Consider the following 21221-nt stretch of genomic DNA (forward strand, 5'->3'; position numbering starts at 1 on the left):
ACATGAGCAGAGATCTGTTTACAAACCCAAGGCAGAGCAGAGCAGGAACAAGGGGAGGAAGGGAAAGGCGAATCGCAGGCTGTCTCTGAGCACCATTTCGGATTGAAAGAAGAAGAGGGGAAGCCTGCCCTGACAAAGCCAGCTGGAGGTGGAAGTGTCTGAATACGACACATGCAGACACACACACACACACACACACACACACACACACACACCACCTTTGTCTCATTTTTTTTTTTCTCAATTGAAGGAGCAGATGGTTAGAGGGAGAGTAGGATCCCCCCCTACGTGCGCACACACACAAACACAGACACGCACTAACTGACACACAAAACCCACGCTCACCAGCGAAACACCAATCCCAGCTCGAGGACTGTTGTTGACTGCATGGAGCTGCCTTCACTTTGTTTGGGCTTTGAGGAAAGCAGCACATCTTTGCCTTCTATACTGAGGAGGAATACCCGCTACAAGATCAGAGGACTGAAGGAGGAGACAACAGAGGAGTGGGGGATGAGACTTGTGAAAATCCTCTGTTAAAAAAAGCAGCTTTCGGAGGAAGACAAAGCACAGACTAATGCCAGATAATTACCTTCTTTGGACGAGGACTGTCATTCTGAGCGGTGGATGTCATTGAATTTGGTGAGGGGACAACACTGCAGACGCAAAGTAAAGAGGCCCGACTCTGCTGTAAATGTAAGTATTCCCAGTTACCAAGCAGCCTGTGTTGTTTATGACATTGTGACTGAGTGAGATTCAGCTTCTCACAATAACAGCTCCCGAATAACACATGGTATGAGGCATCTGAATAACAATCAGTTATTGTCAACAAGATGTCTTTGTTTCTTCTTCTCTCTCCTGTGATGACATCATTCTCACTGGAATCCAGGAGCACATGAGGTCTTCGCTCCCGGTCCAAACGCCAGTCCCAAATCTCACAATCCTTACACAGAGTGGTTAATCCAGATTTGGGAATGCTGGGCAGCACAAACTGCTGAGCCAACAAAACCGCACCTCCCAAGGATTTGTGGAATCTGAGCAAATCTGAAAATCTTAATGGTTGTTTTTTGAGGAGCTGACACCATCCAACAAAAGATTGATCCAGCTCAGGGAAACTCCATCCAGGCTTCCAACAGATTCAGCCGTTTTGGCCCACAAGCTTCGCTCCTCTCCAGCCTTCTCCTGACAGGGCCTGGATTCACTGGTGCTGATCTGGGAGTTAAATTTCATGCAACCATCTCAATGGTGTAACGGTAAGTGAGTGGATTTCTCTGCTGTCTGTAAACACACAAGAGGTGGTGACGCGTGCACTTACTTGTTTATCTCGTAAACTCAGTTACTCAGCTGCTGGCTTAAGGGGTCCCCGTAGTGGGCGTACTTGAGAAATGGTAAATTACTGGCCTCACTTCAAATACAAGAATAATTCAAGGTCATGTTTGTTTGACAGTCATGACAAATGCAACTGAAGATATTGCATTCTCAAACTTTACTGGATTCTTGTTTTGTTGCATTGTATCCATGCCCGGTTCATAATAGTATCTCTCATTCTGTTACCATAGGTCTTCCCTACACTAACCCCCTCTTCTAAATCCCCCAATCACCCAGCCATGTAAAATTATCCAACCCATACCCCCCCCACAGAGTGCAAGCTGTACCCATTAATTCACTCTAAAGAGAGACACTTGGACAGTTAAGAGGCTGGCAAAGAACATCCTCGCAGCAAATTAATAGGAACACATGTGGCATGTGGAAGTGGGGCTTCCTCTGCTATTGTTTAACCAAATGATCCTCCAGTCCCCAGAGTTCAATCTGATTAATATACCCCACCCTCTGCCACCTGCAACACACACACACACACACACACACACACACACACACACACACACACACACACACACACACACAGCCACTAGACATCTCTACCCTTCCATCCCCCCAGTGCTAACACACACACACACACACACACACACACACACAAGTCTCCTCTATAGAGTCTGTGGAACAGATGGTGGTGAAGCGGAAGTGGTGTCTGTCCTCCATGTTTGTCTTGTTCACAGCCAATTAACGAGCAGTCTTGTGATTGCCTCAGTTGCCACCACAGTGCCAGTCACAGCTCCCTGGAAACACCTGCATCAAAACAAACACCAACAATCATGTGAAACCCATCGACAGATATATGATAAAACTCTTGATTGTGTGGAGATGAGATGGAGTGCCACATTCTCATTGTCAAGCAGACATATGGTGACGTCCTGTGTCGGCAGCCAGAAACTCAAAGCATGGGCCTGTACTGAAGATTCACGTTGGAGTTAATGATCAACGATCCCCTACTTCCCTGCCACGACTCCTCTTGCTCCTCACTGTAGAATATAAACACAATGTTTTATGCTTTTAAAGAATAATTATTCTTTGACTAGGGAGAACAATTTCCATAGAGCCCAAGAGCTTAACTGCTCACTGAACTCATAACAGAGCAACTATCTGCACAAATTGCAACGTTTTAAGTCTACAAAACCAATTAAGACTTTAGGCGCTGTCGGACAGTTTTTTTTTCCAGTAGCTTTCTATTTTGAGATGGAAATCGTAATTTAAAGACTGAGGCTGGAAACGGACATAAAATACATAAACCTATAAATAAAAAGGTTTTGATGTACTCATAGTCCCGCAGTTATTTCACTATTTAACCATGTAAGATATATAAATGTGTGTTAAGTGTGCAAACTCCTCTTACCAGGATGCCTGTGTGGTTTGGGTTCTCAGCGCTCTGAACACGACTGCAGCATGACGTCCGACATCTATCACCTCCCGCTCAATGTGTACGTCATTGTTCTGGGCATCGGCCTCTTCGTCTTCATGCTCAGCCTCATCTTCTGCTGCTACCTTTTCAGGTAAGATGGGGAGGCACGTACACAAGAAACATGGGAAGAAGCAGAAAGTGCAAAAAGATAATTGACATGGCAGTAAGAGGGCAAACCTGTTAGACAGCTTTCGGCAGTTTGAACAAGCGTTGCAACACAATGTGCCACAGCAGGTTGAAATGCATTTAAAATTTGCAGCAATAAACATATCAATCTATGCTAGTAGCAGGGCTATTTAATACAACAAATAAGTTATATTGAGCTTAAGGCAGCTACATTTATTAAAAGGCCCTAAAACTTAATATAAAGTTAGCAACAAACTACGTGAAATTTTGTTTTTATACGTGACACTCGAACAAGAAGCAATATCTCCTTATGAGCCCTCGTACTCATTCTGCTGTTTAGTCAAACAGTGATTTTCTCAAATGGCTTCATTTGAACAACTCTGTGACCGGCACAATAATCCAGAAGAAAGAAACAAAGTTTGGGAAAGAATTCTTATTTTCTACCAGGGTGATGATCTTGTTTACTCTTAATCATCAACCGACCCCCAGGTTGGGCACCAGTGACTTAAGTTACAGTTGTTGTGATAGTCTCTTCTGCCATACAGATGTTGTTCTCCCTCTGCCTCACTCAGGTTGAAACAACAAGGAACAAGGGAGCAGTTCAGCTACAACGAGGTATGTCGTCACTGCAGTATATGTCACTATGGGGGAACATGTAACACCAGCTTCTGAGGCAGGTTATAAATAGGCTACTAATATAGCACTTCACACCGTTATTGTCAACTGTGAAACCTAACACAGCCATTTATACATGACCTTGACTTCATCCATGTCCTTAGCTGCCCTCTGATTCACAACTGCTCATCCAGCTGCAGTGTGAACGAGCCTGACATGGTGAGCAGGTAGCAGCAGGGTGCCGCAATGTAGTGTGGTGACAGTTAGTGACACTGTTTACAGCTTCGGGGAAGGTGAAACTCCAGCCGCAGCTGTCTGTATTATATGTATTCATGATGGGTTTTTTAAACTATGAAAACAATAAAAGAGTACACATCACTCTTGCAAATTAGGACACTGAACCCATCTGACATGTTGGTTTTACACCATAGATTTTCTGCCAACAGAACTGTGTGCTAACACATCAATCACATGACAACATTTCTATCCTCTTTTTTGCCAACTGTAGGTGGTGCTCAAGGGAGCGAGCAAGAAACTGAGCCTTCTAGGAGTAAGTCATTGTTGCCGCAAACACCTTTACGCATTTCTTGTGTTAAACATACCATGACCTGCATTAAACATGTGCAGCCGTGCACATTGCATGACCACACCGCTTCTGTGGCAGCTCAGATGTGATTAACATGCTGCACACTCTCTGAGATGGCCTGAAAATACCTTGCATCTTAAAAGCAGCAATTTAAAAAAGACATGTCAGAGTGGTGCTGGGCTCCCTTCTTGTAGCAGAATTATGACTCCAGGAATAACTCCACTCATTCAAAATGCATTACGAAAAGATCTCATCTCTTGTGATTTCTAAAAATATTGCTTTTCCAAGTTCTTTCCATTTTCTTTTTTTTAAGACCGTGGTGGTGAAGTGTCATTTTCAATTCAATGTCTTAATCTCTGTACAAGGGAATGCTAAAATAATACTGTTACTAGGAAAAGTAGTTAAGGTAAAAGCTCTATTTTCAGAGCTGCATTTCTACTCATGTTAAGCTATAAATCTAGGTCAGACTTAATTTATTGTTCAAACATATCTCATTGAATGTGACTCCATAAATGTGATTAGAGATGGAGGGAGAAAAACTAATTCTGGTCACAAAACCTGACCTTACATATATTTGTTTGTTGTTGTTGTTGTTGCAGCAAACCTGTGCGGTGTGTCTGGAAGAATTCAGGACCAGAGATGAACTGGGAGTGTGCCCGTGCTCACATGCATTTCACAAGAAGTGAGTGTGATGAAACTGGAACTACGATACAGATAGATGGCAGTACAAAAACTTGTTAGTTTAGATATTGACTAAACTAACAAGATTTAGCATAGTACTTCTGATGAGGCATGAAGTTTCTCACTTTTGGACGTTAGGAAACCCTTGAGTGGCATAAACAATCAATAGTCTCATTTAAGCAAAGCAAGACAATATGGAGATATCCCAAAATTATTACTTGTTTACTTATTATCATTACTATTCGTCAATGTTGGATTGGACCAAGCTGTCATTTTTTTTTTTCATCTTCTTTGAAATGCACCACATAATTTAATTTTTAACAATATTCTATCCCATCTTTATAGTTATAGGTGAAAAGTCACTGCAAAGTAAATGTTTACTAACTTTATTATAGAAAATACACATTTATTAGTGACAGGTGAACTGCATTTTTCCTCATGTGGTTTTGGACTAAACCACCATCATGTTACTGAATTTGTCCCGTCAGGTGCCTCCTCAAGTGGCTGGAGATCCGCAGCGTGTGCCCCATGTGTAACAAACCCATCCTCCGGCTCCACACAGACGCTCCCCAGGGTGCTGAGGGGCCGTTGGATCCGGAGGAGGTGTGAGGGAGCTGGGAGAGACGAAACTGGACTCCGCTTACAGAAAACACACACATTAAATACACTAGAGATGATGGGCAGCGGTCATCCGAAAGACATCTCACAAGAAATGTTGATAGTGATCCGAAATGGCTGCCCGGCTGCTGACCTTTGAGCAATATGCCTTCCCGGGAATTGGATATCGAGCGCACCAAAATGATCTGGTCAGATCAGTTAGGGGGTGGGTGGATGAATAGGATCTTTTCATAAAAAAATAAATAAAAAAAATGCTCCTAGTTCTACTTCCATATTGCAATGGTCACCAAAAAAACATGTCAGGCCAAATGAGCCGCATTAGAGAGCAGGATACCATTGCCACCGTCACCAGACGACTAGTGCAGCACTGCCAGAGACAAACATCCCTCCAGGCATTCAGCAGGACATCAGGATCAGTATGGATACCTCTAATATCTCAGGGGTGTTACCAATACAGCCAGCACAAATCATGTCAGTCACCCTATAACCCTGTGCCACACATGCATCTTCAATACTGCCAAAGTAGGTGAAATGCTCCAGAAGCCAGAGGTCAGCCACCACCTCTAGCTGAAACCAAGACCAGCGGGATTACAACCATGACGAGTTAAGTAGACAATATTGTTACCGATTGCGTCCCATGCCCTTTTCTTTTAAAAAGAGACTGATAGAAAACTAGTCTTGCCTGTATGTATTGTATGTAAACATGTCCCTATATATTGTTCTTTTGTATTTGTTGCTTTTAAATAAAACGTCACGTAATGTATTGTAATGTGTTTGATTTATTAAAAAGCTTGCCGGATTAATAGAAAATGCTCCCACAAGTGTTTGAATGAAAATGCAGTGAATTAATCGTTATTACATGCGTTATTGTATAGCTCGTCCTCATGCAACATTTGACTATAATGAAATGTCAAATAGCAGTTTCTTTGAACCTTTACAGATTTTTCCAAACGACTTTACAAATGTTTGTCTTTTAGGTCCACAACAATGAAAAAAGCTAAATTACAAGCTAATCAATTGATTATTTTGAGGAGGAACCTGTATGACCACCTGGAGCCACAAGCTCATTTGTGAACAGGTGTGAGGCTCAGACCGGGTTCTGCAGTCCACACACATACATGATGTGTGTATTATTGTGTGTGTTAGGTCATTAGTTGGCGGCCTCTGTGCCTTTAGCTTCCACAAACTCCATGGCCTTCTCCTTGACTGACTGGATGCTCTGCGGAGTGCCGTGCTTCTTCTCGTACTCCAAATAGCGCTTAAAGAAGAACTTGATCTTTTTCACTGAAACACTCAGGTGGATCACACGGTCAAACAGCTCCCTGCAGGAGAGACCAAAAAACACTCTTTATGTTTGATCATAAACGCATATCTTAGCAAATGTAGTTCCCTATGTTTTACAATAAAAGATAGAAGGAATGAAACTAAATGTGTTAAAAGTGACAATGGGGAGTCCGAAAGCAAAGTAAGGGCCATGACTCACCTGACTTCCTTCTGTGCCCCACGTTTGACCATGAGGTCGATGAAGACGGACCAGAGGTCTGTGCGTTTCGGGTAGCTCGTCAGGACTTTGTCAAACATGGTGCGACCTTTCTCTGAATCACCATAACGGAACTCCAGCTGAGCGAACTTGGCGATCACATCCACACCTGAGAGGAAGCAATACAATGCATAAAGGTTACAACCTGTGGAGATACACAGCTGGGATGCGGGAAGCAGAACCTGAACACTGCACTTTGACACAGACTGCACAGTTAAAGGGATGAGCACTCGCTGGTTTGGGTCAATGGTGGCTGGGTGTACAGTACAACAATATAAACATACAGTAAATGGTTTGGTGAGAATACAGTTCGGTTCAGTGTTTGGATAAACCATCTTACTTTCTTTGGAGGGCAGACTCGTCAGCGCCCTCTGCAGGAGAACACTGGCACTGTCACTCTGACCCTGCTGGAGCAGGAAGGTCCCGTAGCTCAGCCACACGGCCTTATTCTGACGGAAACGCTTCACCATCGTCTTGTACAGGTCATCTGCCTCCTGGTTAAACACCACAGAGTCGATTGAAAACAAAGAAAAGGAGTTATGCAGACGTTAGTGTCAACACAACAATGTTTCATCATCAGTCTCGACCAATACACTCGGTGGATCGTACTTTTGTCTTGTCGGACTTTGCGTAGATGTCAGCCAGCTGCTGGTAAACTGGCATGGGCTCGCAGAACTGCAGCGCTCGCTCAAACACTTTCTTCAGGCTCTCCTCTGTGCCGTACATGTTCTCAAGGTTAAGCAGGGCAACCCACACGTTCAGCTTCTCCTGCTCCTCCCTGGACGAATACAGGTTTTACACAAAAATAGTTAAAACATTGCCTCAACACAGCCTAAACAATTACTAATCATAAGGGATTAGTAATTAACAAAATTCGATTTTTAGTAGTCTCCATGTAAAAATAAATGTATTATCTTAATGACACTCAGTTTAAAAGCCTAAACATGTTTATCTTTAATTCAATCACCTAAAGGAGATAGTTTTTAGGGCCCGCTCTGCCACAGCGCGGGCCTGCTCGATTTGGGTGGCCTGTAGATGGTTAGCCATGTACTGGAGCCAGAGCAGTGAGCTGTTGGGTGAAGCGAGGAGCAGGCGCTCGAAGGCGGCTGCATCTTGAGGCCGCAGGCTCGGATCCATCAGCTCAGTCTCCCGCTGTACCAGGGCCTTCTCTGCTGCCTTTTTCTCTTGCTGAAGCTCATGACGAGACTTTCTCTGGGGCTAGTAGAGGCGAAAGACGGGAAGGACGATAAGTTTGATGGTAGACAATGTTTAGATAGAGAGAAGATGTTCTAAATTGCAAAGACGTTGAGAGATAATGTTTAAACTAATCACAAAAACGACGACAGAAAGTTGAATTCCTTGAATAAAGCTAAAATTACACATGTATGTATTTTTATGGTCAGCTCACTTTGCTGCTTCCATCTTGGTCCTCTCCATCGCTGGAGTCGCCCTCCTGTGCGGCAGAGGCAGGCTTCAGGGAGCTCAGATGCACATCCCAGGAGAAACCTGCTGCCACCTGCAGTCTGGATGGACTCCTTGATCTGCGTGTCACCTTCTGACAAAGGAGGAGGACATTTATTTTTCAGGTTCTAAAAAATAATGTTACTGTACCAAATCTATGGAGATTTGCATGCAGTGCATTTGCTTACTTTCACAGAATCAGTTTTGGGTTTTTCATCCTTCTTATCCTCCTCTTCTCTGAAGTACACTCCCACTTTACTGTCATCGGTCTTTGCTTTCTTCTTCTTCTTCTTTGGGACCTGGGAATCTGCTGGTTTCTGACAAATGAAACCAAAGTAAAGACTACCATCAAAGATTACATAAACAGCAACACATACACACAAGGGACTCAAACATTTAGTAGATTGTATTACAGTCAGACTTAAGGATAATGAATGATACCTGAAGATGGCATTGACTTATGTATAGAGAAATTAACCTCAGCCCCCTTGAAGAGGCGCAGTGGTGGCTGTTTCTTACCTGCTCACTCTCAGACGCCGTACGTTTCTTCTTTTTCAAGTCATATTTCTTCTTCTTGTCTTCTCTGAAGTTCACTTCCACTCCGCTGTCATTGTCATCGGTCTTTGCTTTCTTCTTCTTCTTGTTTGGGACTTGGGACTCTGCTGGTTTCTGACAAATAAAAACCACAGTAAAGACTACCATCAGAGATTACATAAACCGCAACACATACGCAGATGTTATCACAGTCACAAGTAAGGATAATGAATGACACCTGAAGATGGCATTGATGGAGGTGTAAGGGGTTTTACGTCAGCACGCTTGAAAAGGCGGCATGATGGCCGTTTCTTACCTGCTCACTCTCAGACGCCGTGCGTTTCTTCTTCTTTAAGTCATATTTCTTCTTCGCCTCTCCGGTCAAACGCAGCGGCAGACCGAGAGACTCTGGAAGGACGTCTGCCTTCCCGGTGTCTGCTGGGAGCAGCGAGAGGTGGACCAACTCCATCTCTCTGTCAATACTGAGGAGAAGAATAGAAAGAGCTGCAGACTTGATGGCAGAATTGACTCGATAAAACGCTACAACCTGAAGCTGCGCTGGGCAAGATGTGGAAAGGCACTTCATCAGCATTACGGTGCTAGACTCTCCCTATTTGTCCAAACAGATTTTTTTTATGTTTGATATGACGACTCATTCCTTTTGTTCTTATAATTTGAAACACTCCACGATCATAGAAAGAAAAGTGGGCCTTTTTATTACGTGTGGATCTTGGTCGTGAGAAGGGTGTTGAGAGTCAGGTGCTCAGCGAGGACCGTGTGGCTGTTGACAAAGTACTTGGTGGAATGCTGGAGTTGGGCTCTTCCCGTGATGCTCCTCGACAACCTGGAAGAAAAACATGAATGGAGGATGACGACAATTGCTGAAATAATTGAACCTGGAACTACATTTTCCTTTTAGAAGCCTGTATGTTTCTCTTGAGTTCAAATGTGAATGCAAGATTTATCCAGTATAATGCCAAAGAAAAGAGGAGGTAAAGTTCATTGCTGGATAACTTTCTCTTACTTGATGAAGACCCCGTGCTCTGACACAGATTGTATGTAGCCTCTGATTAACTGGCCTTCCTGCAGGTTGTCTATCGACAAAACTTCTGGGTCCTTCGATGGCTTGGCCTGCTCTGGGCTCAGCCTTGAAGAGCAAAATTAGGGTCAACCAAATGTTTTGATGAGTGTCTGAGATTGATACACAAACCCAAAGGAACCCCCTCGTACCTTGATGGGCGGAGAGACAACTGCCACTTGCGATTTTCAACCCCAAGAAGGAAACATCTGAAGAAAAAGAAGAGGCAAAAATAAATTCTCCACTCTCCACCAAATAATCTAAATGGGATTAAAATCTGATGGTGGTAAGAATATACTTTTTTTTTTCATTGATAATATGTGCCAGCAGACATTTAGCATTTACAACCATAATAAAAACGGCACAAATGATTCAAACGACTCAAATGATTCAATTCTGTTTGACTTGAACTACAGTTAAAAACTTGGTTACAGTTTGTAATTGAATTAAAACAAATAAATCAATGCACCACATATTAAAAAGGCCTTTCAGCCAAAGGTTGCTGCTGCATCTCCTGACCTCAACAGTTGATCCTTGCTGTACGCGGCCAACGGGTTTGGCTTGTAGGCATCAATCAGGTCTGTGACAGCAACTGTTCCCACATTCCCAAAGGGAAGATTGACCAGGAGGCCAATTTGGGGATGAATATTAGTCACCATCCCCAAAGCTACACTGCCTTTCACCAGCGTATGGACACCTTGAAAACAAAAGAAATACAGAATCAGATAAATTGTTGTCTGTGAATTCAATAAACAATCTGAACAGCCATGTGAAACGTAAACAATGGGAAGCAATGAAAAACAATTTGACTAAAAACCTGTAAGTGAAAGAATGAAACGGTGAGGTTTGGACTTCATTTCAAGCACTTTGGCTTTGACTGCTTGGCCAAGCTTGTACAATTTCTCCGGGTGCTTTGCATCCTGAAAATACCGTAAGCAGAATTTGGAAATTATGGTTCATAATGGTAACCTTGAACTGATACAAATCAACCCACACATTCTATTGCAATATACATATTGTATTATAATACTTTAACACTAAACTTACTTTTGGATCCGTGATCATGGCCAGCAGGTCAACCGTCCCATTAACACAAGGACCCGTGGTGACCTCCAAAATCTTCCTCTTTGGATTAAACTGGAGGCAGAAGCATAAACACACTGAAAACCTATTGTGCAGTTTTGGATATATTCTTGATAGCAAGTCACTATGATTTTCCAAACTTACCTTTGATACAAAGCATGTAATTTCTTCCCCGACCGTATAGTTGTTTAGTTTGTCTTTTCCTGCGACTGCTTTCAAATCATAACTCAGATCCACTTTACTGCAGAGATCAAAAAGAAAAAACACAAACAAATAAGAAAAGGACCAACCACAAAAAGTGGTGCAGTGGGGTGATAACAGCTTCATGGTTACACAAAATAGCCGGGTACCTGTGCAGTAGATCTGATAATAACAATACTGAATGTACTGTGCTACACAATTACCTGGGTATAAGTGTGAGCTCAGGGACGGTGTATGTAAATCTGGGGTGGGAGAAGGGCAAGAATCTGAAATAAGAAATGGGATATTAGTTCAATACAATTTAACAAATAATGCAAAGTAAATAATCACATTCCCCTTTTACAGTAGTTGTTTAATTAGGAATGGAATAAAAACGAGGTGACAAAAGTAGTAACTTGCCATTAGAAGTGTGTACTCCAACATGAGACCTTTGAGCATACTTTACCTGTGACTGGAGGCGTCGCGCCCTCCGATGACCCTGGCGGTGACCGAGCTGCCCACCAGAACCGTGGATGTGGGGAAGGCCCCAATACGCACATCTGCAGGCTCCAGCACCTCAGAAACATGCACGGACCCCGTACTTCCATCTTTGAGTGTGACCTGAATGGAGGCGGGCTTCACTGTCCGCACTATACCCTGCACGATTTCCCCAAAGTGGTGACCCTTCACGCTCGTCTCGTTTTCGAAGGGTGTGTGTTGTTTTGGTGCACAGCGCTTCCACGACACGAGGGGGAGCTCCTGCAGTTGCTGGCAGCTGGGTTCTATGACCTCGACGGCCAAAATCATCCCCGCCTTCAGCTTCTCTAACTCCGACCGAAATGGCTCGTTCATGTGGCTGCTAGTTTGGATGACAGTTAGCTGTGCCGTGTCACCCAGTGAGAGGACGGCAAAGTCTTCGCTGATGTGCTGCACTATCGCTGTGTACTTTGATCCTTCAGCCAACTGGAAAGATACAGATGAAAACACAAAAGAACAATAACTACAAGATATCATTATCCTATGACTGAATCTGAGTGCTCTAATATATATTTACGTATATACACCAGAAACATTTGCGTGAAATATCAGATGGCTCCAACTTTCTTTTAGAAAAAATACTCACAGATTTCTTCTTGACCATCAGTTTGGGTAGGATGGACACATGGATGCAGGTTGACAGCAAGTCAACATAGAGGATGACCACAGTAACTTTCTGACCAGAGGTCAAATTAACGCCTGTAAACAGTGCAGCCAACGGACAATTATAATCAGCACCTTTCACAGAGTGACTTTGCTAAAAGCAACAATACGCTAAAGATAATAGTGCAGCTGACGACAGATGAGTCCTGTTTTGGGTGGAGCAAACTGGTCTCTAATAAGGTAAAAAAACAATTATCTGTTCAATCACAAATGAAAAAAACACTACTTTACAAGGTACGTAATGAGTTTACGACACACGGGCCCCAAAGCGTCGGGATAAAAGATGCTATTGAGTTATGTGACGATCCAGTGTTTTTTGAGTTTCACCCATACTAGAGAGTTGCGTCAACTCGGCAATCCATACAGCAGCTGCATCATTTACCATGATACCAGCCTGTTTCTATTATGCATGACAAAGCATCGCAAGAAACAAGTGACGGTCATGACTATTGTAACAAAGGAACAGGAAACACCACCAGCATCCTGTGTGTGACCCGAGCGCTGCTGGGAGCCTCCCACAGAGACGACGTACTGGAGCGCGGCACTTCAAACAAAAGGGGACTAAACATGGTGAGGAACAAGATCTAGATTTAAAATACATTTCTGGTTATATACGCACCCATGACATGGTGCCTGGTGGCCATTATGGTAACACCGGCCAAATCGTCAGACTTGAAGGTGGCACCGCAACCGTCCGTCACAGTATCTACAGTCAACTTCAGCTTCTGACCAACCGTCAGAGCAGCCAGCTGCTGGCAAAGATCACGGTTCTCTGAGAGTAAGGACAGAGACAACGAGACATTAGACACGGAAGACCAACTTCAAATAAAGAATTAAAGATCAATGCGAACATACCTCTCATAGCTAACATTTCGGTCACAACTTTTCTCTCTTGCAGACCATTAATGAGTCTGGTCTGGGCATCACACTCTGGAGATATGACCTCTGAAATCTTCAGCGTGACCAAGAAACGCTGTTTTTCTACATCCAGGTTGGTCACTTTAGCGATCACCGTCTGGCCCAGCTTGAAGGCAGTTGTTGTATCGATGATGAACCTGTCTGCCATGGCCTAAAAAGAAGAAAAGCAGAGGAAGAATTTAAGCAGGGAAAATGGATAATAGGTGGAGAAGAAGAGGAGTAAGAAGTAAACATAAAGCACATTACTTACAGACTTGGGTGCAAGACCAACAAGGCCATATGGAAACTCTACAAAGACGCCATAAGACATGATGTTCTTGATCCAGCCGATCAGCTGCATTCCAACTGTGACTTCAGAGAAGTCCTTCGCAACCACTCCTTCCTCCAGTGACCATCTCACCGTTGGTTTCTTGGTAATGGACTTTAACAAAATAAAAACTAAGGAAAACAACAACAACGTTCCTGCTTTTCATAGTTAGGAAATGTACTTCACGATAAGCATAAAAGGACATTCAAATAATTCATATTGTACAGAATCAATCAATCATAGCAAGTTGAGGGTATCTCTTCACGTGTATTCAGAATCACACAACATCTACAGACTTGTTCATAAAGGATACAATATTCTGTTTGTTCTTGCCGTAGCAGATGATGTTTAAGATGTTGTCTCCCTCCTGAATACTCTCCCACAGCAAAGTGCAGTTGGACAGGTGATCAGAAAGGTGTATTGTGGGTAGTACAGCACGGATCTCATCAGGGAGGATGGCCACTTCCAGACCGGTCTCTAACTTTTTCAGCACTTTAGCCTCCAGCCTCTACGTCACACAAATACACGTGTTCAAAAATGTCAAATGTTGGTCAAAAATGTATGAATTCAGATAAAAGAAGACGAAGAAGAAAAAGAAAAGACAATTACCTTTCCCACCTCACAGTCCAACGCGGGCAAAGCAGCTTCCTCCGTGTCTCCCTCCATCGCTGCCTTAAATGACAGAATCATCTTCGACTTATCGGGGTCACAATGAAGAACTTTAGCCTTCAACACCTGGACAAACGGAAAAAAACAAATTATCAGATGCCGATACCTCAGTCAAGGTCTTGGTAATAGAGGTTCCCACACATCTGGAACAGAGAAGAAAAATAGACATGATCCTCTGTGTTCATGCTAATCGATCCCCTTACCTGCCCCACATAGAAGACCTCCTCCGGACTGACGACTGGCTCAGAGCTGAGCTGGTGGAGCGGCACCAAACCCCTGACATTGTTGTAGAAACGAACAATGCAGCCAAAGTCTTTGATGGAGACAATGTAGCCGTGGGACACGCGGCCAGGACGGGCATCGCTAAAGCTAAGGAACAATGGCAGGGTGCTGTCTACCAGAGCCTTCTTTCTGCTCAGGTACAGCTTCTTTTTCTCTGGCTCTACTGACAGCACCTGAAGGAACAGATTGACACAAAATATGAAAGATAAAATACATTCTACCGCACAGATGCTATTCTCGTGGTTATTTCAGTGGTTTTAAAACAAACTGGACTGACCCGACATTTGATCTTCATGCCCTCCACGTACTTCTTCTCTGGGTTCTTGAGGATGATGTCAGACAGGTGTGTCTGGGGCACCAGGCCTTTAATGTGGTCGGACAGATGCACGATCATGCCGTGACTAAGCAGGACTGACACTGTCCCCTTGAAGGGAGACACAGGGAAGACAGAAAAGGTGTGACAGATAATAGACAGTGAGAGAGTAGAACAAGGCAGGAAAACTATATTAAAAATGGAAAAAATTTTGAGATGGTAGTTGACTGTGGCTAAGTTTAACCTTTGGTTTGTAGCAAATTTAAAGGAACGTAAACTGATGTTAGCCAGGCTGCGTCTAGACATTTAACATCTCTCTTTTAAACCATTACATCAGAGTTCAAAAATCAAAAGATGTTTTTCTTGTTTTATATAGAGCTTTCTAAGTACTTAAGGACGCTCATTTTACAGCCTGAAGAGCTGATAGGGAATTGTGGGTAGATAGAAAAGAACAATTCCTTAAGATGACTATCTGTTTGTTTTTTGATTTATGTAACTTGTAATTACTGAGCTTTTTGTAGTGTACCCCCGTTTCTAGTCTTTATGCTGAGGTAACGGCTGGCCGTAGTTTCATATTTCACAAATGGGTACAAAAGTGGTATTGAGCTTCACATCTTACTCTCTGCCAGAAAGCAAATAAAAATAAGTCTCAAAATGTCAAACTAGTTCTTTGATTCTTACCTCTACAACCTGACCGGCCTGAAGATCATGATATCTATAAAAACGCTTCTCAATGATACTCCTGAAATGAAGACAAAAGACGATTGTCAATACATCTCATTGGAACGGTAGCGGCCATTGTTACTATAGAACACACATAGATGAGGTGCAACATACTTCCGCAGACTAACAAAATGAATTTGGTCCATGGCGCTGAAGTCCAGTATCCTGATGGTGTGCTCAGACTGAGCCAGCACTCTGTTTTCATTAGCTGGCGCATTAGACTCCTTCAGGTGGTTTCTCTGTCAGAAACAATTAAGTTATTACTATAATGCTGAGTCAGCAGAATATTCACAGAGAGAATTTCTTCTTCTTAATAGTCCAAACAGGCTTTAATTTTCAAACATCACTGTGACTCACATGTACAAAGGCCCTTGTTGTGTCCGGCAGTTCCACTATGGCTCCAGACATGTGGTGCATAGAGATCATCTTGCAGTCCTTCACCACCTCCCCAATGCGGTCACCTCCAGCAGGAATGTGGTCAAGTCTAGCCCCGGGCTGAAAGAGGTAGCTGCGCAGGCTCAGGCCCACCAGACGGGTGGACGGCTCCACATACAGCACACAGGCTCGCACCTGGATGGATTCATGTGAAACAGGGTTAGCCTACCAAGTTCACACTAACATAAAACACATTGTAATCTGTTTCCTGGTAACATTTAACACCTGAATGTAAGATTCCTTAAACAAAGAAAGGGGAAAAAAAACATTTTAATCCAGAAATATCAATTTGATTGACCAGATCAAAGAGCTGAAAACATGAGCAAATCCGTTATACCTCAGTTCCCTCGGTGTAGTTGGACGTCTGCTCTGGCTCCATGTGGAGAATGTCCACCTGGCCACTGAAGGAGGACAGGAAGTCCAGGAGCAGACCATGTTTAGTCACCTGCAATACCAACATGTAGACATAGTCAAATGAAACATGGCAAACAAAGTAAGCCACCAAGATACCTCCTTGTCAGGGGATAACTAGCTGTACATTGCCCTTCGTGTGTTGAACGTTGACATATGTGTTTTCTTGTTGAAATGTGTTTATGACTGTTTTGTTCAATGTGGGGTTTGGTCAGCAGCTACTGTCCCTTCTTCAAGGTACTGTATTCCAGCACTTGCAGAACCTTTTAGTGGTACGGAGTACCGGACCGTATCAGCCTACTTTCACCCCTGACCTTATCACTGGATGAAAAAACTGGCTGCCACTTATTTTTTTTGGGAGATAATGTACTCCTTACCAAAATAGAAGGTGTGTCTTTACCTTTTTGATCGTAGCTTTGACCAGAAGGCCAGGCTGCAGGTTGGTGAGGTTCCAGCCCTGCTCGGATTTGGCACAGGCCTGGACTACGGTCGGCGGGATGACAGAAAGGCGAACCAGACGCCCATCGTTCTTTACTTCTTCCAATTGAGAAGTCAAATACTGACCCACTTTCAGCTCTGGAGACATGAGAACACACAAAAGCTTGTGACGTGTACTCATACTTCTTTTCAAATCAGTTACTTTATGACTGGAAAAGTCGAAAACTGGGAAACTGTTTTACTACTACACTTCATCGGAAAGGATGCAAGTGACTGAGATTATTTCCACAGTAAATGGCAAATTAAATACTTTGTCATACCTTCTGTGTTGTTGTGTTGGTCTTCACCTGCTTTCTTGGGCAAGAAGGCTTTGGTTCCACTGAGGCCAATGTCAACTATGTAGCCATGATCTTCCACACTCTCCACACATCCACTTAAGACCTGAGTTGTCACAAAATAACATTACAATAAATTGTGAAATACAAAAAAAATGCTTACCAAATATTTAACTGAAGATCACTGATGACTCACCATGCCAGCTTGAAGAGAGCTCGAGGTGAGAGCCTTGTTGATCAGCTTTGGATTGGTTGACAGCTGGATGCTAATGGAGCCTCCTTTGGCCGTATCCAACTTGGCAATCACACACCTGAACACCATGCCAGGGAAGAAAAGATGCTCCAGAGAGCAGATCTCCTGTGAAGTAAAAAAAAATAAAAAATACATTTCTTTTCTGGCACATGAGTAAACTTTAAGACATAAAAATGTTCATGTATACCCCTTGGTCTAATGTAGGTTACTATCTGATTTTAGACAAAACATACCTCTGTATCAGCTGAATCCAGTTGCTCACTGAGCAGCTTGGTGTAGGAGTCACAGATGTTCATGATGCGGAGGTAGCCTTGCAAGCCACAGGGCAAACTGACTGTCACCTCAAAGTCTGTTACCTCCTTTACACAGCCCAGCATCAGGATACCTTCCTTCAAATTCTGAGAATGCAGAAAAGGCACACAATATTAAAACTTCATAACTAAACTCAATAAGCATTAGATTCACAGTAGTGTAACACTAAAACACATTTTGCTGAGAAAATAAACCTACTTATCACATTAGAAAAATTCCAAACACACGCTGGTTTTCGTCAATTTCTTTACCTTGAGGTGTAGAATTTCCACACACTTGGCTGCCGCATTCAGCGTCAGACCATCTCTTTTGTCTGTCTTTGGCTTCTTGAGCTTCTTGTCGGCATCTTTGCCTGCCCCTTTTCTTTTCTTAGTTTCGGCTTGTTCATTTGACTGAGAGACAAAAAGCAAACCATTGTTCACTATGGAGGTCATTTTACAAAACATGCAAAACATAAGCCACACTTAGTTACAGAAGAGTGTGTGAATGGAAAGCGATATGATGACTTGCCACTTTCACATTACACTTACATTTCACCATAAAGTACTGTTGTCTGTAAGTGCACTTTATTACAATTGTATATTATATTGTAGAGTTAAACATGCTCCCATTTCTTGCACTTTGTTTACTGTTTAATGTTATGCAGCAGCCACCATGACAAATTCCTTGTATGTGAAAACATCCCCCGATTCCCCACTCCTGAATTTACCTTCGGGGATCAATTAAGTATCTATCTATCTATCTATCTATCTATCTATCTATCTATCTATCTATCTATCTATCTATCTACATACATTGCGATAAATGGTTCTGATTCTGAGAAATAGTAATGCACTGATGTCTGTTCGAGGAATACAATGCCTGTTATGGTGTGATCAGCCGCTTCATTCACACTTTTTCCCAGTACAGAAAATCTTTTGTGATTTGCCCTGACAGAGTAAAGTAGTATACAGTAGTATGGATATGAAGATAGGAAATAGTACAATTATACCTGGAATAAGTTGTCCACTTCTGTCCGCTGCACCACTATTTTACTATCGGTGGCTTTCTTTGCGGTCCCTCCTCGAGGGAAGTCTTCTTCCACCGATGCCATGTTGGATGTTGTTTCAAAGTCTGTGGAAAATTAAAAGACACTTTCACCGTTTTAAAACCGTTAAACTGAGCAGAATGTGAGGGAATAAGCAGTCAAGTATAATTGTACACAGCTTGTGCCTCTCATGTAACTCATTAACGTTTTTACATCACTGATGAAATAGATGCAAACAAACGATAGCATCATGAGAGATACAGGCAGCCACTTGGATCTCTCTAAACATACATTGCTTGATACATTTCCATACAATCAGATTAACCAATCAGTTCAACAAATATAACAAAGTCCACAATAATCACATTCAACAGTGCTGCACATAAAGTTGCAACTGAAGACACACGAGCCAACATTAGCTACCTGTATCGTTTTTGAGCACTAGGGGTAAACATGAAGCGTGTTTACTAGCATAAAAATGGCCTGTTTATATAGAGGCAACCCCGACTTCGATTTAAACGAATATCAAACGGTTCGTTCCGTGTTTATCATGAAACGTGTCTCCACATTACATCTCCGGCAAAACTCACATGTTGTTCAGCAACACGCCATGATCACAACCCGGAAGTAAAACTTGAGCGGGCGTTCCAGTCTGTCTCCAATCACAGACGAGTAAAAGTGATTGACTTTACTATTAGCCACTCAGTGGCCGTTTGAGACGCTCATACTGAGTGACAATACTTTAGACCAATACGGACTCACTTCCGAATTGCCAGAGTGGGCGGGATTTCCTAGCAAATCTAGCATCGCGGCCTCTGCTGAAGGACACTTGTCTCGTTCTGTTTGTACAAGGGTCGAGAGCTAACGGTAAGTCACAACATATTTAGAAACAAACGACATCATTCACGTTTGGTTCAACAACTCTCAGTAGTAAAGTACCCACGTCATCTTTAGCACGTCTCTGTGATAATGTAGTATTTAACCAGCGGTCTGAACATGCAACTAACTGACGTTAGCAGGCGGACCTAGCTAGCTTGCTAGCTAAACAGCTTTGCAGTTACTAACTGATGAAAGTCAGTCTGAATGAAACGTGTGGTTAAAAAGAAGACTGGTGGGTTAAACTTGAATGTCGTATTGCGAAAAAGCATGTCTTTAGCGTGTATACATTGATTGTAGAAGCATGTCAAGCCAACCACCAGTATATTTGGACCTGTATCTGTCGCTAACTGCACATTATGTTTCGCCGACTTTAGTTTACACCTGTAAGAAAGTTGTCTGTGTGCGGCGGGACAACATAAAAATGCCACTTCAATATTTACTGACGTTAACGTGCTTAAGGACACTCTGTCCTGTCAAGAGTAGTCTAGTCTTGTTAATTAAATTCCAATGCTGTGTGGCTAATACCAATTTAAAGGTCATCTCAGTAGTTCAACTTAGATTTTGTTTTTTAATTTGCTTATTATTTCTAGGCTATGAATGTAGTTAAACAGATGAGCTTCCCAGGGTGCAAGGTGACTTGCTTTGTGCAACCAACAATCCCCAAATCCAAAAATAATTCAAATATATTCAAGTTACCATCATAGAAGTCTAATGAATTCACAGGATCTTTTAAATTGCAATCAACGTTTTTGGCAGTTTTTTCAGCTCCAGATTTTGTTCCACACAAGGTTACTGTACCAAAGGTAATGATTGAACTTATATACTCATATATACTATAATAATCACTTGCATGTATTCTCTTTGTAGGACCATTAACAATCCATCATGGGAGGACACGACGCAGGAAACCAACACCAGTTCACTGGGATTGCTAAGTACTTCAATGCATACACGATCACAGGAAGGAGGAATGTGAGTTGTGTTCAACTTAACTATGAATAAACTGTATTTTAATGATTTAGAGTGAAACTGTTACGCAAGCTTCAACGGAATCCTAAACCTGAATCTTGTCATGACATTCCCATCCTTACATCCTTTTTTCTTTTCAGTGTGTTTTGGCCACATATGCCAGTCTACTAGCTATTGGCCTTTTCTTCAAATTGAAGCCAAAAAAGCAGGCAGCTGTCACAGAAAAGTGAACATGTAAGTCTTTATATCCTATTTTCATAATTCATTGTACTGAAGGAAAGTAATTGTCCATTCATAACTCATGGCCCTCATTGTCTCCGTACAGGTGCCCATTTTGACCACCGTTTAACAGCTGGGAGAGGAGAAAGCATCTGGATATGCTTGTAATACAATATCACTGTTTGGTTTCCTTATGTTAACAATAAAGAACATTTATGCCCAAAACATAGAAAAC

The 21221-nt window shown here is 42.6% G+C and overlaps 3 protein-coding genes across 6 annotated transcripts; 2 read left to right on the forward strand and 1 right to left on the reverse strand.

Moving 5' to 3' along the window:
• The first annotated feature begins 17 nt into the window (after window positions 1-17).
• Window positions 18-6198, forward strand: zgc:175214 (uncharacterized protein LOC557610 homolog). Of its 2 annotated transcripts, none has more exons than XM_068589438.1 (7): window positions 18-693; window positions 887-1250; window positions 2732-2885; window positions 3493-3535; window positions 4044-4085; window positions 4721-4803; window positions 5291-6198. In XM_068589438.1, the coding sequence occupies exons 2-7, from the start codon at window positions 1226-1228 to the stop codon at window positions 5409-5411; spliced, it is 468 nt and encodes a 155-aa protein (XP_068445539.1). In that variant the 5' UTR covers window positions 18-693; window positions 887-1225; the 3' UTR covers window positions 5412-6198. The 2 variants fall into 2 exon arrangements, with proteins under 2 accessions (XP_068445539.1, XP_068445540.1); XM_068589439.1 differs by having other exon boundaries at window positions 2758-2885; window positions 5291-6196.
• On the reverse strand, window positions 5211-19578 carry pdcd11 (programmed cell death 11). Of its 2 annotated transcripts, none has more exons than XM_068589433.1 (37): window positions 19510-19578; window positions 18884-19005; window positions 18144-18284; window positions 17814-17978; window positions 17524-17685; window positions 17313-17433; window positions 16955-17130; window positions 16481-16588; window positions 16066-16278; window positions 15823-15947; window positions 15667-15727; window positions 14950-15096; window positions 14594-14845; window positions 14331-14456; window positions 14035-14229; window positions 13665-13835; window positions 13352-13565; window positions 13116-13268; window positions 12420-12532; window positions 11763-12259; window positions 11521-11583; window positions 11261-11357; window positions 11081-11170; window positions 10851-10953; window positions 10553-10730; window positions 10186-10242; window positions 9980-10102; window positions 9677-9799; window positions 9272-9437; window positions 8941-9090; window positions 8610-8738; window positions 8369-8512; window positions 7928-8178; window positions 7570-7738; window positions 7301-7454; window positions 6904-7069; window positions 5211-6742 (listed from the first exon to the last, which is right to left on the reverse strand). In XM_068589433.1, the coding sequence occupies exons 2-37, from the start codon at window positions 18983-18985 to the stop codon at window positions 6571-6573; spliced, it is 5577 nt and encodes a 1858-aa protein (XP_068445534.1). In that variant the 5' UTR covers window positions 18986-19005; window positions 19510-19578; the 3' UTR covers window positions 5211-6570. The 2 variants fall into 2 exon arrangements, with proteins under 2 accessions (XP_068445534.1, XP_068445533.1); XM_068589432.1 differs by having other exon boundaries at window positions 8369-8515.
• Window positions 19579-19627: 49 nt separating this feature from the next.
• On the forward strand, window positions 19628-21220 carry atp5md (ATP synthase membrane subunit k). 2 transcript variants are annotated; one of them, XM_068589440.1, is made up of 4 exons: window positions 19628-19786; window positions 20666-20770; window positions 20908-21001; window positions 21093-21220. In XM_068589440.1, exons 2-3 carry the CDS (start codon window positions 20684-20686, stop codon window positions 20995-20997), a joined length of 177 nt encoding a protein of 58 aa, XP_068445541.1. In that variant the 5' UTR covers window positions 19628-19786; window positions 20666-20683; the 3' UTR covers window positions 20998-21001; window positions 21093-21220. The 2 variants fall into 2 exon arrangements, with proteins under 2 accessions (XP_068445541.1, XP_068445542.1); XM_068589441.1 differs by lacking the exon at window positions 19628-19786 and adding an exon at window positions 19895-20030.
• Window position 21221: the final 1 nt, after the last annotated feature.

Source organism: Clinocottus analis, unplaced genomic scaffold (genome assembly GCF_023055335.1).
Source record: "Clinocottus analis isolate CAN_PGR_092001 unplaced genomic scaffold, fCliAna1.0.p SCAF_22, whole genome shotgun sequence".
NCBI lineage: Eukaryota > Metazoa > Chordata > Actinopteri > Perciformes > Cottidae > Clinocottus > Clinocottus analis.